We start from the raw sequence: 23,907 nt of genomic DNA on the forward strand, positions 1-23,907 counted from the left end.
CTAGGATACTCACAGCCCACATTTGGGTACATTTCCTTTCCGCCTCCCTGTCCCCATCAACCACACAAAACATACGTGCGTATGTATCAGGTTCTTGTTGGGGTGGGGTTTTTTTGGCTTCTTTGAGAATATACTTATTATAGTTTTGTGCCTGCTTCTACTTAATGCAGCATGGGCTGTCTCCACATCATTAAAAATTCCTTTAGAACATCACTTTGGGGGGCTGAACATCATTCTATCCTATGAGCGACTATAACTTATTTAACCATTTCCCAGATGTGTATAATTAGGTTGCTTCCAAACTCTGGCTATGATCAGCAGCATCCTTGTACAAAGCCTGCCCTGCATCCCTGACTCTGGACTTGGAATTGCGGCATCAGTTCTCAGCTCCACACAAACCCACCCCCCCACCCAGCTCATATCTCTGAGGGTTTATGTATTTCAAGTACGTTCCCCGGGTGATTCTGTGGCAATCCCATCCCTCACTCCGGGTGTACAAACATGTTTAAAACCTCTGACACATACTGCTAGACCTGCTGTCTTCCAGAGGGGTTGCAACACTTCCTCCAGGAAAGTACCTGACTCAAAGCGTCTTTGCTGGCACTGAATATCATTGTTTTGAAAAGTCAATGCCAATTTGGTAGGTGAAAAGACCTGTACCTCATCACTTGCACTGCTTTGAATCGGAGCTTCTCAACCTCAGCACTACTGACATTTTGGGCCAAATAACTGTTGTGAGGGGCTGTCTTGCACACTGTAGGATGTTGAGCAGTACCCTGGTCTCTACTCACCAGATGTCAGCTGCATTTCTCCAGTTATGGCAACCAAAAATTGCCAAATGGCCCGTGGAGGGCAGAACTGCGCGCGGCCGAGAAGCACTAAATACTATGCTGATTACCATGTTTACGTGGGCTGCCAGTTCACGGCCTTTTGACAACTATTTATGTTGGGAGGATCATTGAGTTTTTCTAACTGATCATTTAAGGGGCTTCTGTATCAAAGACAGTTATCCCTTCAGCAAGTTTTAAAATTTCTGTAAGATGCATGTAAAAGGCAGAACATGCAAGATGACACAACATAACATTTTGCCGGGTGAGTAAATGAAGAAGAGTTATATTTACAGCTCAGTTACCCCAGTGGCTTCCTGTGAAACAGCGGGGAGCGGGGAGCAGCTTTTCTCCTGTTGTGATGAAACAGCAGCCTCGCCTGAACTGAAGTGGTGGCTTCAGTGCCTGTACCCTTCAGGACTGGCTCATCACCACCAAGTTTCTGCTTAAGAAACGGTTTCCCATTCAACCTGTACCACAACCCATATAACCTACGATGTTATAGCTCTAAAGTCCTGTAAAACACTGGAGCAAACAAATGATAGCAACACTGATCACCAAAAACGTACCTTCGTTTCCAGTGTGGACAACACAATATTGATGGTAGAGATCCTATCTTCCTTCATGCCTGAGCTAAAGATGCAAGGAATAAATTCTGAAAGTAAAAGTTTCAAAGCATTAGACTCAAAAATACATTGAATGAGAACCGATGAGAGAACATTACTTCTTAAAATGTTTGTTTGCTCTACCATTCTTAAAATGGTACAGCAAACAATGCCATTTACTTGCCTTTTTTTTTGTTTTTTAAGTTTTGTCTTTTTTAATTATACAAATTCACAGTAGGGAAAGCTATTTTTGTGACATAGGAAATAAATATCTGAAAGCAAAACAATGACTGAACCATTAAAGTTCAATAGTTCCTTCAGTTCTGTTTTACTTTCCTTTTCTCATTAACTTCGGTAAAGTTAATTTAACACTGACGGTTTGAAAGAGAACGTATGTAGGGTACGATTACAGTTTTCCAAAGTTTCTCTCTTCGCTTACTCTTGCTCAGAGATGTATTTAAAGTGACGGTCGTCACTTTATTGATGGGTGGTAGAACTGCTTTCTCTTCATACTTCTGGGATCACCAAGGACTCAGCCTCCACAGCTTGAAGCTGTATCATTACTAACATACTGGTGAAAAGCAGCAAAGCAATTACAGTTTCTCTTCCTCCATACATGCTTAATGGGCGCACATAATTTCTACAAAAGCAAATTCATTATTCTTAAAAAAAAAATCAGAGAATACCAGACAGAAATTTAAGATCAACCGTAACTCCACTACCCAAAAGTTAACACTGTTGGTGTCTGGGTTACCAGTTAACTGTTAACCTTCTGACATATCCATATTCTGTTAAATTTAACTTTTAGTAAAACGGGATCACACTTTACCAGTTTTGTAACTGAGTTTACACCCAATCCTATATCCTTAAAAAATCTGACATCTATATATATATTTCTACATCATTGTTAATAGCTGCATTCCTCCTTGTGACCAGTCCTCAATTTGCTCAATCCCTTGCTGGTGGGTAGTTAGGAGGAGTCCAATTTTCAGCTAATAAGAAAAAATGTCCCCTAACAAAACCTCTGCTCACATCCTTAATTATTTCCTTAGTATAAATGACTAGATGCGGAATGGCTGGACCAGCCCCACTGCCCTGCAGAAACTTTAACAGAAGTGCATCCCTGCCCCTTTAGCAGCATGGATGGATAACCCCAAATCAGTGTCCTTTATTTAATAAATGGCCAGACGCTGAGAAGACCCTGAAGGATTCTGAAGAAACGCCCAGCTCTGGTTGCAGAGGGCATCCCACACGGGCCCGGCAACGAGCAGGACGTGTCCACTGCACCACGCAAAGGAAGCATCACCTCCAAGGGGCCGCTACCCAGACCAGGGTGACGACACACCGGGAGCAGTACCCGCACCTGCTCGTAAATGGTCCCTGCAGCTCGTTCCGGAGGGGGCTCTGGGCTCCCTCGCTGGGGGAGGTGGGGGAAAGGCTGGCGGCCCCACGCTGTCCCTCCCCTGACAAGTGCCTGGGTCCCAGCCGGGACACCAGCTCCTCATCCCAGACAGGGCTTGATCTCGGGGGATCTTACTGGACAACTGCCCTCTCCGCACTGCCATTCACAGTCTTGATAAAACACAAGTAGCCCTAATAGATTAAACTACACCAAGCCTTGCTCTAGAGACATTGGCATCAGAAGGTGGTACTGTTGGAATTCTCTGAAGCTCTACTACTAATATTCTGGTAACACTAGGCATTTTTTTAAAACACAATTACTAAGAAAAGCAGGGTAGCCACGGCTATGAATCCATGTACTTTCTGGAACCATAAAGCCTCCTTTGTCTGCATGAGTCTCTGAAGTGTGCACTTCTCCTTTGTTAGGCCCGCTCAGTAGCCAGCTAGCGAAACAGGGATATCTCTGTCCGCACTGACCAGCGGTATCAAAACCGCACTGACCAAAGCCTTGCGCCACACACACCCTTTACCCTAGTGTACATGGCAGCTGCAAAGCCTGCAGACTTTTATTAGCCTGCAAAATGCTCTGTGGTAGGTTTTTCAAAACAGTCACAAGCAGGCTGTGCCCCGAGACAAAGAGACACACCTACCTTTCAACTCCAGCACTTGTGCGATTGTGCTATCATCGCCTGCGATCAAGAAGGAAAGAGCGAACTGAATGTAGGCCAGCCGGACGTCATGCACTCCCTGGGGGCAAAGGAGACCCGCATGTCACGTGCATATCCACACACACTCACAGAGGCCTCCCGGGCTTGTGCCATTAGCGGGTCTAAGTCTAAAACCACTGGTCGTCTCTTTATGTAAACAAAGGGTTTTTTTTCTTTGCTCTTTCCCCTCAATCTTCTACTCTATTTCTCCTTCTCTTTCAAACTCTCTCTAAATACAGAAGTATAGGTCTCCCCTTCCCCGACTGTAATAGATACACATTTTTAGTTCATGGATCCCTTTGGTATAGAGCAGAAGATGCTCAGCCTGTCTGGATGTGACCTACTCTTGGGTAATGAAACAATACATCCATGTTTTTGAAAATCCAGAGATAATGGAAAGGCTAGTGCTCATTCTGAGGAGACATCAATGAGGTGACGTCTGGCTTTTATATTACAAACTTACATCAGACACCAAAGTACAGATGCTGTCTCATTACAAACCCACCATGGCCTTCCCAGGACTGCGATGTGCACTGTCCCGCAGGCATCAGCCACTACCCAGGAGAGCATCCCCAGTGAGGGCCCAAAGGCCATGACCAACAGACAACACCTCAGGGGAAACCGCTAGGGCCACCTGATCAGTTTTCCCTCCCAGCAACTTTAAGACAAACCTGTGTCTCACATTCCTTTTTTACATCCAAAGAACCCACAGCATGTGATCACGCAGGTCTCGTCAGCTGGACCAGAACTAGCACATATGCTCAGATCCTCCACTGCTTACATCGAAAACTTTTCCCTATTTCAGTTATTCCAAAGGTACTTTAATTCGATGACAAGAAGTAAGTGAACATCACGGAGAATGACTGCCCTGAATGCCTGAAAAAATTAAGGAGTCCCCGCCTTCCAAGAGTCCCATTCCACTTAGTAGTGGCGGCAGAGGTGGGGGCAGTAGCGATGATGATGGTGATGATGGTGATGGTGGTGATGGTGGTGATGTTAGTGATGATGATGGTATCAATAACGTTCACTGAGCACTTACTATGTGCCAGACACTATGTCAGACGCTACACATCTGTTATCTCATTTACTCCTTGTAACGATCTGAGGTACAGATGCCCACAATACCCATTTTACAGATGGGAAAACTGAGGTTTTAAAAACTTCATTTAAGGTTACATAACTACTAAGTGAGTAAGTACTGGAACTGGAATGATACGAAATACCTGTACAAACACACTGCTTCATGCCCAACTTCACATCTGCCTACAGAGAAGTGCCTTCTTCTCGGGGGGTCCCATGGCATTTTTGTTCCACTTTTTCTCAAGGTGCAAGGACCGTAGCTGGCACCATTTAGGCCTCTATGTATTTAATTAATTCTGTCTTGTTTTATTGGATATGTTTCTTCTGGAGAAAAGAACGAGCACACGACCCCTTGTCTGTAACATCTGGGTGGAGGCCTTGCTCGTTCCTCGTACTGATGGAGTTTATCTCCATCCACGCCACAGAACACACGCCAGCAAGACCTTACAAGATCAATGCTGCTTTATTCCAAATACACTAAGAGCCCCAAACTACCCTCTGGCCCTGGGGACCAACCTGTGGGCCTCTTCAGCATATGGAGTTTGGGTACAATGATGGCTAAAGTCTTGAAAGTGAGCTGTACTCCTCAGACTGTCAGCAACACTCCAGTGCTTCATTCACCAACTCGATGTTAATAAAACACCAATTACACTCAAGATGCCATAACTCAGGCTGAGAGGACGCAAAGGTGACTCAGATACTGCCCCTGTCCTCAGGAAGCTTAAAGTAACAACTGCTCCCAAGCCATCCAGACGTCTCACCGTTCAAACAAACGTGTCACCTAATTCAAGCACAGTTAACCTGTTATCCTGGTCTATGTACACCTTACATTTCAAAAGAATTCTGGCAAAATGCTAAAACTTGCCTTATAAAATTAAATTAGGTTTTATCCTTTCCCAGAGAGTAGGAAAGGTTCCGCAAGTTTTAGGGTTTTTTTCCCCCACTGAAGTACTGGGAGTCAGGGCCCTGGAATGTTGGCCCCAACCTGTCCTTGCAGGTCTTTCTATCCTGCACAAACACAGCAGAGTTGGACCAGATCCCCTCAGGGGTGCCTCCAGCAATGGATTCTGAACTGAAACAGAGGTTAGTTCTCACCTGCTGGCATCCATCTTGTATATCCCAGAGAACCCCAAATTTCAGATTCCTGACATTGTGGAGAACAAAACCCCCGAGACGTAGCCCCTGCCCCTCTCCAGCAGCCACCACCAGGCCTCTCCACCTGACCACAGCCCCTCACTGCCCCGGAGCCTCCACCTTCCACCTCCAGCAAACTCCATCAAAGGCAAGAAGGCCACACGCCTACTCTTCATTCCTACCCTGTGAATTCACAGGGTTATTATCCCAGGAAGGAAACATCCTGAACTCTATGGCTTGTTCTGCAAAACACTGTCTAAAATAGACCAAAACATATTTGGTAAAACTGTTCTTGGCACAGGACTTTTAACAATGCTTTCTTTGGATGAAAAAATATTCCTAATCCTCTTTCTTCATGAAGCTTTAATAAGTCCATCCGAAATGTTAAAAACACTCAAAAAAATTTATCTCCCAGCTTCTTCAATAACTAAATGGCATTTAAAAAAAAAAAAAAAAAAAAAAGGTGGGGAAGAGGCAGAAAACTCAAAGAAATGAAGAGATTTAAGAAAGATATCAACCAACACAATGTGCAACTCTTGTTTGGACCCTGATTTGAACCACGAAGTGTAAACACGTTTCTGAGATAGTCGGGGAAAAGCTGAGGCCACCCTGGGCATTAGATGATGTTGAGAAATTATTAATGGTGTTAGGTACAGTGATGGCACCATGGTTTTGTTGTCTAAAATGTTCTTTCTGTTAGAGATACACACTGAAATATTGACGGTGAAATATATGTAGGATGTGCTGTAACAGACTGCCCCGAAACAACCCAAAAGGTGGGAGGGGTGACAGGGTCTGAAGCTGGATGACAGGTACGTGGGAATTCATTGTGTCCCGTTCTCTATTTTTGAATGTCCCTGATATTTCTCATACTAGAAACATTTTTTAATGTCTAGAAACCATTTCCTACAATATACAGAGTATCTAAGATACTTGATATAAATGATTAAAGGATGTAAAAACACTTTCATTTCAACAACAACTCCCGTTTTACAGATCAAGAGAGATGTAAAATAACTTGCGAGGCCCTGAGATGAAGCAGCACATGTGCCGTCCTGCAGCTGGATCCAGGCCGGGAAGACCAGCTCGGGTTCTCCCACACTGTGTCCTGGCGACTGGCCTATCCACTGACATGTACTTTACTTAGATGGCTGGGCTGGCTGAGGTCAAGACACAGGGTGGGAAAGGGAAGGGATTCTGACAGGTAATTACTGCCAGGCTGATTGCCAGGGAAGACCAAAGAGCCATGATATCTGCCCTAGCGTGCAAACAGCACACACATTCCTTTTATTAGATACGCACTTAGACGCCAGGAGCCATCCCTCATTAAATGGAACTTTTGACACATCAATCGTAGTATCCATGAAACCTGGAATGTTTTCCTCAGAGAAAACCTTATTCATAACCGAGGAAAACCCTCAGCACTGTTGTTACCATGATTAACCTGCAGTCTACTACCTGGCAACGCAGAAACTCTTAACCCCCGGGAAGCGCTGGAGAACAAGATGGTGCCTGGCTGCAGGTCACTTATTCTAACGTGGCTCCTCCACCTGGGCAGACAGGGGTGGGCCTCTGTGGCCTGGTCCTGGTGCTCAGGAAAGGGGCGTGCAGTACGGAGCCCGGGCGGCTGTGGCACTGCCACCGGGGCACCAGCAGGGAGAGTGGACGCACAAACGGAAGAGGCGCTTCGGCAGCCTACAGCTGGCACACGTCGGGAGGATGCCCTCGCACCAGCCTACGAGTCCTGAAGCTCGTACTTTTTCCTCAAGAACCTTTCCAAACCCAAGTGAAACTTCTGGAGCCACCAGGAAACTTTTTTTTTTAACAGCTCTCCTGAAAACCAAGCATTCTCTTTGGCACAAGCCAGCCTCTACTCATTATAAGACTTATAATTGGGAGACGCAAGAAACATAGTAAAAAGCCATAAATGTCGTCTTTGATGAGGTCACTGCCTTGGCCTCCCAAGGCTTTTCTACGAAGTGGACGGAACCCGCATGGGAGGACCAGGCCACCACCAGGGCCTCACCACGAGGCACATGGAGACCGTTTCCACTGCTCTGTGAAGACGCTCACAAGCTACATCACCCTCACAGGCCAGGAAGGCACTACGACGCTGGGCCCCCAGAGAAGCTGGTGTCGGACGTCCCTGTCACTCGGGCTCTGCAGGCGACCGGACCCTCACCGCCAGCCAGGAGGGAGGCCTCCCGCCCCATCTACGCGAGGACCAAGGCCAGAGAGAGGAGGACACGTGAAACACTTTGGCCCCCTCAAAGGGAAAGGACGCTCGGCACTCCTCACCTTTGAATCCCTCTTGGTCACCAGCGTGTACAAGGTCTTTTTATTCAAATCGAATTGGCTGCAGACGTCCCTGGCAGCCTCTGGACCCTGGGTCACCATGGCGGCCATCAGGTTCAGGCAGGCTCGAGCCATCCTGTTCGGAGACAAGAAGGAAAGCAGGAGTGTCAGGACAGCAGAAACACAAAGCCACCCCCCGAGAAGCAGCTGCACACTTGGCTGTGTGGTCTGCTACCCCCAAACCAGAAAACGGAAGGAAGGAGACGTGCAGACACGCTCTTTCTTTTAAAAAAACCCTCAGGAAATCTTCAAAGAAAGCTAAAAATCTGAGTTTGAGTAGGATCTAAGAACACAAAAGGCAAGGTCAGAAGAAGATGGCCGCGTCTGTGTCCAGTCAATGGTCATGTATCTGGACCCACATCACCCCTGCCTTTGCAGGGCACGGCAAACACTTCCGCACAGTGGGCATCCCCAAATGCGAGCTCCTGGCTGCCTTCCCATCCTGCAGTTACCCAAAATTCACAGTTACTGAGCACCTACTACATACTAGGCGCCGTTTAGGTGCTGGGAGGATGGCATTTTACAGGACGGTCAAGGCCTCCACCTGCAGGTACCCAGAATTCTAGGGGAGGGAGACAGCGAGTCAAGACGTCGATATGGATATTATGGCACACGTATAGCTGTGGATGCGGCGGCCAGAGAGGGCCTCCCTGAGATGACACCTCTGCAAAGCCCTGAAGGCGGAGAGGGAGGGTGCCCGTGAGGACCTCGGGGAAGAGCTGTCGGGACAAAAGAACAGGCAGCTTGAAGGAGGTCTGAAGTGTTCCCAAGACAGCAGGGAGAGCAGCAGGGCAGGAGGAGAGGGCCCGGTCAGAGGAGGAGGGGCAGAGCCACAGTCTTGATGGCCTCGGAAGCTGCTCCACTCTGTTTGTGAGTGGAGGAAAGGTCAAGGGCACTTGTGGGGCGCGGAAGGCAGACCAAGCCCAAGGCTAGTCCTGCCACGGAAAGGCGGGCAACTTACTTGTAACCCGAAGCATACAGGGACTCACAGATGAGCTTCATGTGGTTATTCATTAGCTTTTTCACGATGTTGGTTCCCACCACATGAAAATGGGAAAGGTCACTGGCTGTCCGCAATAATATGGCCTCGAAAACTTGAAATATTAAAAGCATCTGCAAAGACAGAACTGAAATGCTTACGAACCATCTCCTTTCTTTTCCTCTTCTACATATGTTTTCCTCTAGTCTTAGCCACAGCCACCTGCAGGTTTAAAACCTTCAACTTGCAGGATGACGCCTACCCAGATGCCAAGCCAAACACAGGGATCTGCCAGGCCCCAGGCTCTGGCATCAGTCTTGTTCCAATAGTCTAGCTAAATAGAGATAAGCTCGCTTACAATTAAACCAAATGAAGTTAAAAGAGAAATTTCTGCTACTGATTCAGCCTCACTGCTTTGGGGATATTCAGGTCTACAGCCTTACAGCAATAATCCTGAGATTTCAACAGGTTCATAAATATCCCAAGTTTTGAACCTCTTTGGAACCAGACAACAGCTCAATATATGTCTGTACCTGTGACACGCAGTCTTTACCTATTTCCCTTTTGTTAAAGCAAACCATGGTGAGACTAAGTGGATTTAGATTAAGAATCTATGATCTTTCCTTCTGGTATTATTCACCAATAACAAGTTACTATTTTCCACTAAAATGCTTTCAAAGGTTATACTGCAAAAATGAATGTATCCCTACAGCACAGGCACAGAGCATCATTTTCTGTAGAAAGCTGGTAATGTCCTGGAAATTTATATCACATTTCTCTTCATCAAGCTTAACACAACAGTAGCATTAACTTTCTCTTCTCTCCATCAGGCCAGGTCAGAAATAGCATACTTCACTTTCGGGGTGCTTCTCCCCACTCAGGAGCTGGAAAATCTCTGCACATTCAACAGAAATCTTTATGTACCCCTCCACGACATCATACACGTCTTCTCGTGGCAGCTTCTTGGCCGCAGAAACAAAGGCTTCCAAGGCTGAAATGAGAGTTAGGATCAAATGTGAACGAGGACAGCCTAGAAACAATCTCAGCCGCTACTGCAACAGAGGGAGATTTCAGCAGGAACATCCAGGTGACTGCAAGTGCCACTTACTGAGATGGAGAACAGAGGAGCAGGGAGGAGACGGGGAGATCAAGAGTTAGGACACGGTCTTTCCTCCATCACCACTAAGTCATAGGCAACATCTTTCAAGGGCACTGGTTTAGAGCAGAACGCTTCCTGATGCAGGTATCCGCCCCGATGGTGATACTCATCTACTCCTGAGCACCCTCTGGGCCTTTATCAATCTAACCCTGCTCTCCCCTCCTACCCACCCCTCCCCCACCACCATGAAGGGACTATATAATGGATAGAGAAAATGTGGGATATCTATACCTATATACAGAAATATATACAGTGGAATATTATGCAGCCTTTAAAAAAGAAGGAAACTCTGCCTTTTGAGACAACATGTATGGACCTTGAGGGCATTAAGTGAAATAAGTCAGACAGGGAAAGACGAACACTGTATGTTCTCACTTACATGTGGAATCTAAAAAAGCCAAACTCATAGAAATAGAGAGTAGAATGGAGGTTGCCAGGGACTGGGGGATGGGTAAAATGAGGAGATGTTGGTCAAAGGGTATAAACTTATAGCTATAAGACGCATAAGTTCCAACGAATCTAATGTACAGCACTGTGACTCTAGTTAACAACACTGTATCATATACTTCAGAGTTATTAAGAGAGTAGATCTTAAATGCTATCACCACAAAAAAAGTGGTAATTATATGAGGGGATGGAAGTGCTGACTAACCTTATTTGGGTAATGATTTCACGCCATACATGTGTATCAACTCACCACATTGTACACCTGAAACTTACATATGCTAGATGTTAATAATATCTTAATAAAGCTGGAAAAAACAAAACAAAACACAACAGAAAGAAAACCTTCCCTAACACCTGGATGAAAACAAAACCCTCTAACATTGATCAAATCCACTTCTCTGATGGTCCAGTGAGGTGATCCTACCACAGAAAGTTACGAGAACATATCAAAAGGGAGGGAGAATCTGAGACCAGATTCAAACACAAATCCAACGGAGCCTCACACAAGGGATTCGCGCTTTCACCCACTGCCTTCAGCCCTGCCACACCTCCCAACTCCTTCATCTGCACCCAGCACCTGTCAACCCTGGTTTCCTTCTGAAACCAGTTCAAATGCAGTGCCCAAAAGTACAGAGCTCTGGGCAAAACCACGAACGTGTCTAAGGTTACAATCCTTCAAATAATTAAATATGCTCTTTCTTCCACCAGAAAGTCTCCTATCCCTGTCCTTTAGAGGACTTGTGCTGGAACAGTCTGAACGCGATTCTACGGATTGACATCTGCCTTTCCACCTGATCGTTCATAAGCTTCATGGTGGCAGGGCCCACGTGATTCTTACTCACCATTTTATCTCTACCCCAGCAAATAACAACCCCTTGTAAATAATGAACAAATGAATGTATGAAATGTATAATTCTGTGCTACAGCAGGTATCATCTTCCTAGGACTGGCTAGCAGTTGCAGGTATCAAACGTTTAAAAACAAAATCTGTGGGGCTTCCGTGGTGGCGCAGTGGTTGAAGAGTCCACCTGCCGATGCAGGGGACACGGGTTCGTGCCCCGGTCCGGGAAGATCCCACATGCCGCGGGGCAGCTGGGCCCGTGAACCATGGCCGCTGAGCCTGCGTGTCCAGAGCCTGTGCTCCGCAATGGGAGAGGCCACAACAGCGAGAGGCCCGTGTACCGCAAAAAAAAAAAAAAAAAGTCTGTGGACGACAAACTGGAAACTGAGGGTATTCTGGCGATTAACTTAATAATTTTTCAGTTGAGAAAAACACTGTCACTGTTTCATTTTGACACAGTGCCAGTGTTCCACATACTAGCATATTCAATTGTGTTTTGTCCTTGTAAGTTAAATACTTTCTAACGGATTACAAGGAGTTGTGATGGGTGGTCACACTTTTCAAAAAATGAAATTATAGAGTCTGCTTTATATCAGTCACTAGTCTAATCCGGGTCAACTGACAAGTCCTGTGGTGGCTTCATGTGATAGCTTATTACCTGTTATCGGGTCAGTATGAGCGTTGGAGAATCAGGGCTACGGAAAACAGAGCTGACAGCCACGGTAGTAGCAAACCTGCTCACTGAACAGCCCCGAGATGACTCACCGGCAGGACTCCACAAATAATCTGCTGTGTGGATGAGCAGTACAATTATTCACTTTCCTAGCAGTGGCAGTAAAGAATTTTAGAGCTTGCTGAGGGATGCTGTCCAGGAAAGGGAAGCATACAGTCGCAGGGAACTGTCACAATCAAGCAAGTCGGGGCCCTGCACTCGAAAGCACCCGGGTCTCGGTTTCCCGACTGCAAATCGGGAGACTGGTCTCTGCAGAAAGGAGCGGCTGTGTCTGCACACGGAGGCCCCACCCAGACCGAAGCCGGGAGGCAGCCTCGCACGCTCGCACTCTCTTCCCCGAGCCCCACACTCACCCGGCGCAGCGCCCTGCGGGTCCCTCAGCTGAGCCTTGAAGCGCACGCCCGTGAGCTCTTCGGTGCGGGCCCGCTTGGCTGCGCCCGCTTGGGGAGCCGCGCCGTCCTGGCCGCCCGGGGCCTTCCTCTTGGGGCCCCCCATGGCCGAGAAGGCGGGGGCGCACCGGGATCCACACACCCGGGGTCCTGACAACAGGACACACGCGGACAACCAACGCGTGTCTCTGGCCAACACGTGGGCTGAAAGGGGCGGGGCTGGCGGAAGAGGCAGGACCTCCGGAGGGAGGTCGGCGGAAGGGGCGGGACCTCTGAGAAGGGCGGTCCGACGGGAAGCAGGTAGTGAAGGTGCGGGAACCCGGCGTCCTGGGTTCCCCCTTGGTGCTAATGGTCCAGCTAGCTTGCTGGCGGCCCGGGGCAAGCCGACACCCCTGCTCGGCCGCGGCGGGTAGAGGCCCATCGGCGGCCTTCTCGAGCGTTCTTGGAAGGAAGAACCCCCAGGTCCTTCACTCCCGGAGGGCCCGAGCTCAGACGCGTGGTAGCAGCACAGATCAGTTCTTGACCTGAGGGCGCTCTGATGAAGCCTCTTGAACTTGATTGACATGCAGCGGGATTCGATGCTTTGCCTATTCGAGGCCCTGCGGGTTGGCCGGGAGGGTGGATACCCCTGGCTAAATGCCAGGCGGGCTTCTGCGGGGAGGTCCTTGGTCAGACACCCGGTCCAAAGTCGTGTGGATTCCCCTAACCCTGACCCCTAGCGTATCTCACAATCTCGGACCAAGACCAGCTTGTTTGGTGGGATGTCGCCCCAGACTGACCTCCACTTCCCCCAAACTAATGGGAGGACGGGCACCCTTCCGGCCGTGCAGGGTGGGAGGAAAGGATCAAATGAAGTAACGTCTGTGAAAACCCTTCGTGGACAGCACGGCGGCCTCGACATCTAAGCCACCATCATTAAAATGGAGACAGCAAAGCCAGCTGTCCTGAGCGGAGAAAATGATGCAATGCATGAAAAACTGCTCTGATGGGAAAAAAAGTACCGTGTGTTTTTGTAAGATGTTATTAATTGGCTTGAGAGTCACATTAAATGTTCTGAAATAAAATGGAGGCGTAAATAAATAAGTAAAAACAGGCTGGTGCATTTTTAAATACAACTTCATCAATACTTGGTTATGTGTTCAAATAAATCATGATCCATTAGATGAGTAATTTGATGATTGCAGGAGTTGGCTGTCAGCTTGTCCTTTAGTTTCAGGAAGTACCCTCCTGTGTTCTGTAAGCAGATCTGTAGTGAGCATGTGAGAACGTGGTTTTTTGTGGCCTGTTGGAGTTTCCGTCTCTTATAGAAAACGTCCATGGGGTTGACCCTGAGTCCCTCACCTGACAAGACTGTTGTGCTTGTGGAAATGTCTGCCTTGTAGGCAGGTCAGAAGGAGTGGCCTGAAAAGATCTGAGCTCTTGCAGCGGTAGTAAAAGAAAGGGATATGCCCCAAATTCAGGCTGTAAAGGGCAATACTCTTGTTAGCAAAGACAGACTTAATTCTGACTAACTGTCCACATGGGTTCTCTTCTGTGGTTAATTGCCAACCACCAAGTTTGTTTTCAACCAGGGTGGACCTGACCAAAGAGACAGCAGGGAGAGGTAGGAAACACTCAAAAACTATTCAGTTTCTGCCTGTGTGGCCTTGGGCAAACAAAGACGGAGAGAGTGGGAGAACTTGGCAGTACCACCCAGCTGATAAGTAGTGGACCACTCACCCCGTGTGTCCCAACCCCAATTTAAAAACCAAGAAACAGGGGACTTCCCCGGTGGCAAAGTGGTTAAGAATCCGCCTGCCAAGGCAGGGGACACGGGTTTGAGCCCAGGAAGATCCCACGTGGCGCGGAGCAACTAAGCCTGTGCACCACAACTACTGAACCCGTGCGCCTAGAGCCCGTGCTCCACAAGAGAAGCCACCACAATGAGAAGCCTGTGCACTACAATGAAGAGTGGCTCCCGCTCGCCGCAACTAGAGAAAGCCCACGTGCAGCAATGAAGACCCAACGCAGTCAAAAAAAAATAAGTGTCTATATAAATGAATATAGAGACCTGGGTCTTGAGCTTGGTTATCCGAAAAGGCAAGTTGACTAAGTATGCTGTCAAAAAGCCTCAGGTTGCAGGTTTTCAAATCTACAAGCTTATGAACTGGTCCTTGGACTGTGGTGAATTGACCAAGGGAAGAGTCCAGCCTCTAATAGACAACCAGTTCATCTCCACTGGCCATATTTCTCATTCACATCTGTTAAGTGAGTGTGTTTATTTATTCCCATTTCAATCTTACAAGGTTAAGTTCAAGTTCTGGAAATGGATAAAAGGAGAAGCTCAATCAAAGACTGTACCAAGTTCATATTAAAGCATGTTTATCACGGACTCTCAGGATGTGAGAATGATATTTTGCTGTACACAAGCTGAGAGTTTACCCTGCATTATTTCATCTGGTTAAACGCTTGTTAATGCAATCACATTATAGAGAGGAGAGGAATGGAATTCCTTTCTCTATTCTGATACAAGTTTTAGTCTCTTTAGTGACGAATGTTTTAATATGACACTTACCTGTGATCAAAACTGTTCCATTATCTGCTTGTTTAGCAGTGGGAAGAATGAAGCATTCTTTCAAGAACAGTCACTATGAACTCCAGTGAAAGATCGTGTCCATAGGCTAGAAGAGATAAGTAAACCTACAGCAATATTTGCTATGTGCATTGCATTATACAACCAGCCATAATAGATTCCAAAAAGTATTACATGGTAGACTTACCCTCAAGAGATTTACAGTATCACTGGGATGATAAATATCATTGTGATAGCCTGATAAGTTCAATCACAGTAAAGAATTTAACCAAGAACCCAAGATGATATGAGATGCTACAAGGCCATGTAATAATTATCAAATGAATTATTTGAGCAATAGATACATCACATTAGTATGATCCAGGCTAGGTTGTTGTGAGTTTCTTACCGAAATGATAGTGAAGCAGAGAAGAAAATGGAAGCATCTTATTTGTCTTTTGTTTCTCCTCTGAGACGAAGTTGAAGAAAAGCAGAAAATGTTCCCCTCTTGTCCAATATGGAACTAGCCAAAGTGTGAGGCCAGTCGATAGAAATCATGACATAGATGGTGCTTGTCTTCTTAAATTTCCCCAAGTCCACTCTCCGCTCACCTCCCCACACATGCACACACAGCACCTTCTTGCTGCCCCCATCTTCCCAAAGCCCCAGTTGTTGCAGCTTTCCCAGAACTTATATCCCAGGACAATGCTTCCTCCAGAATTATTCATTTTTCTTCCTCCCTCCCTATGCTAAGTCCCCCTTCTTCCCCACACTTTCTCCTTAACCTGTTTCCTTACGAAAGCTGTTTTTAGCTAGCTATCAGAAGATAGCGAAATTTGGTGAATTTACCATAAGGTGTTGGAGAATAATATCAACTTGCAGCCAACCCATGAATATTTTTACACTTTAAAAGAGGGCATTTGGAGATCACAACTTCCCCAGTGAATTTCTAGTAGTTGCATTTTAGTCACTGTGACATTGAATGGGGGCTGGAGCTGGGGTACGAACAGGCAGGTCATGAGCCAGGAGGCAAAGAGCTTCTGAACATTCTGCGTGAATCTGCCTGTGAATTCCAGCCATTATCCCATATTTTATAGTTGGGGGGGCTATGCCCCCGTGTTTAAAAATATACTTTCAAATCCATTCAGGAAGTATGCACTCATCCTACTGGGACAATTCCCATAAGAGTCATAACCACAATAAATACGTATTGTGTTGATGACCAGGGTTTCAGATCAGACTGTTCAAAAATACTGGGTTATTGAGTTGATGGCCCTAATCTTTGAACAGTGAAATGTAGCAAAATCCATACCCAATTAAGAGATTAAAATATCAACGATAAATTTCAAAGCTATTGTGAAAACTGGTCTAACATCTTAGTCATTGGACAGAAATATGAGAAAATATAGAAAATTTAAATAACAATGTATTCAAACTAATACCTGGTATGAGAACTTTATACACACAAACAGAATACATGTTCTTCTTAAATAACAGGGAACAGTCATAAAAATTGACTACCTCCTAGGCCACAAAGGAGGCCCTAATAAATTTCAAAAAAAAAAAAAAATCAACATCATGCAGACCATGTTCTCTGACCATCAGGCAATAAAATTTGACTTGATAATAAGAGGATAGGTTTTTAAAAATCCCATAAGGGGCTTCCCTGGTGACGCAGTGGTTAAGAATCCACCTGCCAATGCGGGGGACACAGTTTCAAGCCCTGGTCTGGGAAGATCCCACATGCTGCAGAGCAACTAAGCCCGTGCACCACAACTACTGAGCCTGCACTCTAGAGCCCACGAGCCACAACTACTGAACCCACGTGCCACAGCTACTGAAGCCCTTGCACCTAGAGCCTGTGCTCCACATCAAGAGAAGCCACCGCAATGAGACGCTCGTGCACCGCAACGAAGAGTAACCCCCGGGCTCGCCACAACTAGAGAAAGCCCGTGTGCAGCAGTGAAGACCCAACACAGCCAAAAAAAAAAAAAAAAAAAAAAAAAAAATCATGTAATTAAAAAAAAAAAAATCCCATAAGCCTAGGAGAGGGAAAACAAAAACAAAACTTCTAAGTAATCCTTGGGAAGCATTAGGGAAATTATGAAAGACTTGGAATGCAATAAAACGAACACTTTACATTGCCTAGTCTGTGGGACACAGGTCTTAGAGGAAAATTTATAGCTTTAAGTACATTTATCAGAAAGCAAGAAAGGTTGAAAACAAATGAACTGATAATACATATTCAGATCAAGAAATTGGAAAAGGTACAATAGAATCAACCCAAAGAAGTAGGAAGAAAAAAGTAGCAAAGATAAGGAGAGAAACCAGTTATAAAGAAATTGAGAAAAACAATAAAGAATATTCACAAACCAAAAGCTGATTGTTTTTGTTTTTTAGATTAAGTAAACAAACCTGTGGCAAGATAAATGAGGAAGGATAAAGAAAAACTGCAGAACAACAAGACACAGGAGTAAAGGGGGAAAACAGTACACAAACATAGGTTTTTAATAGTAAATATTTAAATGTATTTAGAAACAACTATTCACAAAAACTTTCAAAACTCAAAGAAATTAACAAATCACCCTTCTGGAAAAGGATAAGAATCCCAAAACTGACACAAAAAAACACTAGAAAATTTGGATAGACCAATAATTGTTAAATAAAATGATATGAAAACCAAACCTTTCCCAAGGTACAGGTGATTTTCAGACCAGTTCTTGCAATCTTTTAAGAAACAGATAATCCCTACCTTATTCAGTTTGCTTCATAAAACAAAAAAGAAGGAAAGATTCCCAACATCTTTTATGAGGCTAATATAACCTTAAATAGAAAACTAACCATAGATAATACGAAGTAAGAAAATGATGGGCTTATTTCACTTATGGACATAGATGTGTGTAAAGAAAATATTAACTAACCTAATCCAACACTACACTTAAAAAAAAAAAGACACAAAATACAAGGATGGTTTGATGTCATGTCTATGTAATGCACCACATTAATGGATTAAAGGAGAAAAATAAATGATCTCAATAGATGGAAAAATGCATTTGAAAAAATACCTAGTCATGATTTTTTAAATTCATATGAAACTAGGAATACAAGGAACTTCTTTAACTTAATAAAGATTATATGTACCTAAAACCTACAGTCACCATTTTACATAATGGAAAGATTTTCGATGCATTTGAATTATGACTGGGAACAATAGGAAAGACACAGATGAATTCATACTATGCTGCTCTCTATTACTAGAGGTCCTGGTTAATGAAATAAGGTAAGACAAAGAAACAAGATATGGAAGAATTAGAACAGGCAAAACTGTCATCTACTTATAAAATTCAACAGAAATACAAACTAAATAAAAGTTTAGCCAGGTTGTCAGATATAGGATCAAGTTACCAAAATTGGTATCATTACCTCTACACTAGCAATAACTAATTTAAAAATGAAGCAGAAAATGAGACACCATCACAAAGGGAAAAAAATCTGTAAATTATTTCAACTAAAATGACTGCACAGCATCGTTAAGGAGAAAATTGTAAAAAAAGATCTGACTAAATAGACAATAAAATGTTCATGGAAGAATGTCTTCACAGTGTATATTTGTTAGCTAATTCTTCCTAAATTAAGCTATAAAACAAATTATTGCCATTCCAGTCAAAATGAAGAAATTCAAAAAAAATCATGATATATTTGTGTGGAAATATAAAGGCCTATGAGTAGCTGAGTCAAAAGTACTTCCTTATCATGCATGAATACATATCTTAAAATTATAATGGTCAAATTAGAATGGTAGTGGTAAAAAAAAATAGACAAATAGGCTGGTGTAACAGAATATAGACTCAAAAACAGACCTGTGTCATGGAGGTATAGGTTAACAACTCTGAAGCTGCTTTTATGCATCCTGGAGTTAAATGAATAAGCAAATGGATGGAAAATGACGGGGGTCAGGTTTCTCACTGTTGAAGAGGGCAGTTACTTATAAACAACAAGGTAAGGCTAGAATGAACCCTGTGGGACTGATAAGAGTTGGAGATATCACTATGATCTCATATTTAATTTAATATAAACAGAGATAGATTGATACAGAAATGAGTATAGATATGTATTATACCTGGGTTTGTACACATGCATATATTTCCTAGCTCTTTTCACTGACAGAACCTAGAAGCAGTGACACCCCAGTAGCAATGAGCACAACCAGTGCCCACATCTTGATTTCTAATACCATTACCAAATAAAAGGAACCAGGACACTTTGGAGAAATGGCAAATTCTAAGGCTGGGACAGAGTACGTATTAAACAAGCCCTGAGCATCTTGTAGTACCAGAAAGTAAGAAATGTTTCCCCCAAAATGGAGGATATGTCAAAGGGACACAGGAACCAACTTGAAATAATTCCCAATGGAACAATTTGAGTGACAAAATAATTAACATACTATTGGATTATAATCCCACGTATAAAATAAATGTACATGCCTAGACAGATTATTAAATGATTGTATAAATAAATGGGGAGAAGACCTTTCTTACAAGGTAAGATTCCTTACAAATCTTACAAAAGTAATCCAGGGCTTCCCTGGTGGTGCAGTGTTTGGGAGTCCGCCTGCCGATGCGGGGGACGCGGGTTCGTGCCCCGGTCCAGGGGGATCCCACGTGCCGCAGAGTGGCTGCGCCCGTGAGCTGTGGCCGCCGGGCCTGCGCGTCCGGGGCCTGTGCTCCGCGGCGGGAGGGGCCACGGCGGTGAGTGGCCCGCATACCGCAAAAAAAAAAAAAAAAAAAGTAATCCAAGTAATATATGTAGTTACTTCCTGCTCCAAGAGGTGGAGCTTAGTTCATACACTCTCTCCCCACCTCCTCCAGTGTAGGCTTAGTGACCAACTTCCAAAGATTAGAGTATGGAAAAGGAAAAACGATAACTTTATAGTGGAGAAACATGACAAACACTACCTTAACCAAGTGATCAAGGTCAACATCACCAGTGGTAAGTGCTGTTGCTATCAGGTACCCTTGACATGATGTGATGAGAAGGGCATTTCACGTCTATAGCATCCTTCCCCAAACCCATAACCCCAGCCCAATCATGTGAAAGACATCAGACAAATCTAAACTGAGGGAGTCTAAAAAATACATCACCTGTACCCTTTAAAACTGTCAAGATCATGAAAAACAAGGAAAAACTGGACAACTGTCAAAGATCAGATGAGACTGGAGAGACATGACAACTAAATGCAGTGTGATGCCCTGGACTCTATCCTGTGACAGGAGAAGGACACTAGGGGAAAAGTTGGTAAAATACGAATAAAGTTTGGAGTTTAGTTAACAGCAATGTACCAAAGTTGGTTTCTTAGTTTTAACAAAAGTACCAAATAAGCATGAAAAATATGGATATTAGGTGAAACTGGATGAGGGTGTATGGAATTCCTCTTTTCAACTTTTCTGCAAATCTAGCATTATTCCAAAATTAAAACTTTATTCAAAAGAAAACAAAGACCTTTGCATATACAGGAGCTTGATATATATGATAAAGGTAGCACTACGTTTTTCACAACGGGTTTTCCACCAGAACACAGCTGTCATGAAATCCACGGCTGAATCTAAGCCAAAATGGGAAAGGAAAAGAGTCATATCAACATTGTAATCACTGGACACTTAGATTCAAGCAAGTCTACCATTAATGGCCATCTGATCTACAAATATGGTGGGACTGACCAAAAAAACATCGAAAAATTTGAGAAGGAGGCTGTTGAGATGGGAAGGGGCTCATTCAAGGATGCCTGGGTCTTGGACAAAGTGAAAGATGAACGTAAGTGTGGCATCACCATTGATATGTTGTATCACCATCAATATCTCCCTGTGGAAATTCAAGACCACCAAGTATTATGTGACCATCACTGATGCCAGAGGGCACAGAGACTTTATCTAAAACATGATCACAGGCACTTCTCAGCCAGACTGTGCTGTCTTTTTTTTTTTTTCTGGTATGCAGGCCTCTCACTGCTGTGGGCTCTCCCGCTGCGGAGCACAGGCTCTGGACGCGCAGGCTCAGCGGCCATGGCTCATGGGCCCAGCCGCTCCGCGGCATGTGGGATCTTCTGGGACCGGGGTACGAACCCACGTACCCTGCATCGGCAGGCGGACTCTCAACCACTGCGCCACCAGGGAAGCCCTGTGCTGTCTTGATTGTTGCCGGTGGTGTTGGTGAATTTGCAGCAAGCGTTCCAAGAACAAGCAGACCCATGAGTGTGCCCTTCTGGCTTACACACTGGGTGTGAAGCAATTAATTGTTGGTGTTAACAAAAGGGATTCCTACAACAGGAAAGAGATACAAGGAAATCATTCAGGAAGTCAGGACCTACATTAAGAAAATTGGCTATAACACTGACACAGTAGCATTTTTGCCATTTCTGGTTGGAATGGTGACAACATGCTGGAGCCATGGAAAGTCATCCATAAAGAAGGCAATGCCCGGCACTTCCCTGGCGGTGCAGTGGTTGAGAGTCCGCCTGCCGATGCAGGGGACACGGGTTCGTGCCCTGGTCCGGGAACATCCCACATGCCGCGGAGCGGCTAGGCCCGTGAGCCATGGCCGCTGAGCCTGCGCGTCCGGAGCCTGTGCTCCGCAACGGGAGAGACCACAACAGTGAGAGGCCCGCATACCACACACACACACACACACACACACACACACACACACACACACACACAAAAGAAGGCAATGCCAGTGGAACCACACCGCCTGAAGCTCTGGATTGCATTCTGCCACCAACTCATCCAACTGACAAACTCATTTGTCTGCCCCTCCAGAACATCTACAAAATTGACGGAATTGATACTGTCCCTGTGGAGCCGGGTGTTCAAACCCAGCATGGTGGTCACCTTGGCTCCAGTGAACGTTATAATTGAAGCCAAGTCTGATGAAATGCACCATGAAGCTCTGAGTGAAGCTCTTCCGGGGGATTATGTGGGCTTCAACATCGAAAAGGTGTCTGTCAAAGATACTCACCATGGCAATGTGGGTGGTGTCAGCAAAAATGACCCCCCAATGGAAGCAGCTGACTTCCGGACTGTCCTAAACTATCCAGGCCAAATCAGTGCTGGCTATGCACCTGTGTGGGACTGTCACCCAGCTCACATTGCTTGCAAATTTGCTGAGCTGAAGGAGGTTGATTGCCGTTCTGAGAAGAAGCCAGAAGACGGCCCCAGATTCTTGAAATCTTGTGAGGCTGCCATGGTTGATACGGTTCCTGTAAGCCCATGTGTGTTGAGAGCTTCTCTGATCCCCCTTTGGGTCGTTTACTGTCGTGACATGAGACACACAGTGGCTATGGATGTCATCAAAACAGTGACCAAGAAGGCTGCTGGAGCTAGCAAGGTCACCAAGTCTGCCCAGAAAGCTCAGAAGGCTAAATTAATATGATCCCCAATACTTGCCACCCCCATCTTAACCGGTGGTAAGAGAATGATCTCAGCCCTGTTTGTCTCAATTGGCCATTTAAACTGGTTACTAATATCAGTGTATCATGAATAGCTTCAGAAGGAAAGAGAATGAATGGTACGTGCGCATGTGTGTGTGTGTGTGTGTGTGTCAGTTTTAAGTTATCAGTTTTTAAAATCAGTACTTTTTAATGGAAACAACTTGACCAAAAATCTGGCACAGAATTTTGAGACCCTTTAAAACAAAGTTTAATGAGAAAAAAGAAAAAAAAAAAAAAAACCAAAAACGATGGCACAAAAGATCAATGGGAAAGAGATGGTGTGGTACATTGCAAAGCTCATCCACAAATCTCTCCCAGCCTGGAGTGCAAGCCTCTTGGCAGTGAGACTTTGCAGTTCCTTCCTCCGGAGGGGGAGGTGTTTCTTCACCCATCCAGGAACAGTTTGGATTTAGAGGTCTTGGCAGCCAAGTACCACTGCCACCGTAGAGTATTCCTGGCTTTGCTAGTTTAAATGATGACAGTTCTGTGCATTTTCATTATTTCCTTTACTATCTTTAGTCTTTATTCTTCAGTTTACTTTTTTTTGGTGTTTGTTAACATTTTCACTACATCAACACTGTAATTTTACTTTGCTGCTATTGAAGTAATCCTGGACCACTAATTCCAAATGTAATTATATTTTCAAAGAGGTTTTGTGTGGGGCAAATCACCCCTGAAAGTGCAGAATGGTAGGCAGGTCAACTTGAGCGTTCTGGAGATGAGTAAAGCCTTGGGGTGGGGGGATGGTGACAGGTGTACACAGGGACCAGCGGACAGCCCTGAGTGAGCGAGGGTGGCAACCCATGGGGGAAGAGCATTCCAAGTAGGAGCTACAGCAAATGCAAAGGCACTGAGGGGACTTCCCTGGTGGTCCAGTGGTTAAGAATACCCCTTCCAATGCAGAGGACAAGGGTTCGATCCCTGGTTGTGTAACTAAGATCCCAAAGATCCCACGTGCCACAGGGCAACTAAGCCCGAGCCGCAACTACTGAGCCCAGGCTCTCTGGAGCCTGTGCGCCACAACTAGAGAGATGCCCATGTGCTGCAACGAAAAGATCCGCATGCCACAACGCATGACCCAACGCAACCAAATAAATAAATAAATAAATATATTTAAATGCAAAGGCACTGAGGTAGCAAGGTAATCAGAGAGTTCAGGAAACAGCAAAAGGGCCATTGTGTCTGCAAGGGAGGGAGGGCCAGAGTGGTAAAAATG

General features: G+C 45.1%; 1 protein-coding gene and 1 pseudogene across 1 annotated transcript in view; one reads left to right on the plus strand and one right to left on the minus strand.

Moving 5' to 3' along the window:
• The window catches only part of URB1 (URB1 ribosome biogenesis homolog), a 63,995-nt gene extending 51,232 nt beyond the window's left edge, over positions 1 to 12,763 (minus strand). The window contains exons 1-6 of the mRNA XM_065875909.1: positions 12,622 to 12,763; positions 9,940 to 10,079; positions 9,071 to 9,222; positions 8,053 to 8,185; positions 3,484 to 3,580; positions 1,397 to 1,482 (exon numbers count right to left, since the gene is read on the minus strand). Of these exons, the coding sequence (XP_065731981.1) occupies positions 1,397 to 1,482; positions 3,484 to 3,580; positions 8,053 to 8,185; positions 9,071 to 9,222; positions 9,940 to 10,079; positions 12,622 to 12,763 (750 nt within the window). The remainder of the gene's footprint in view (positions 1 to 1,396; positions 1,483 to 3,483; positions 3,581 to 8,052; positions 8,186 to 9,070; positions 9,223 to 9,939; positions 10,080 to 12,621) is intronic.
• Positions 12,764 to 21,921: 9,158 nt separating this feature from the next.
• On the plus strand, positions 21,922 to 22,633 carry LOC136122109 (elongation factor 1-alpha 1 pseudogene; annotated as a pseudogene).
• Positions 22,634 to 23,907: the final 1,274 nt, after the last annotated feature.

This window comes from Phocoena phocoena, chromosome 4 (assembly GCF_963924675.1).
Source record: "Phocoena phocoena chromosome 4, mPhoPho1.1, whole genome shotgun sequence".
In the NCBI taxonomy this organism is placed as follows: Eukaryota; Metazoa; Chordata; class Mammalia; order Artiodactyla; family Phocoenidae; genus Phocoena; species Phocoena phocoena.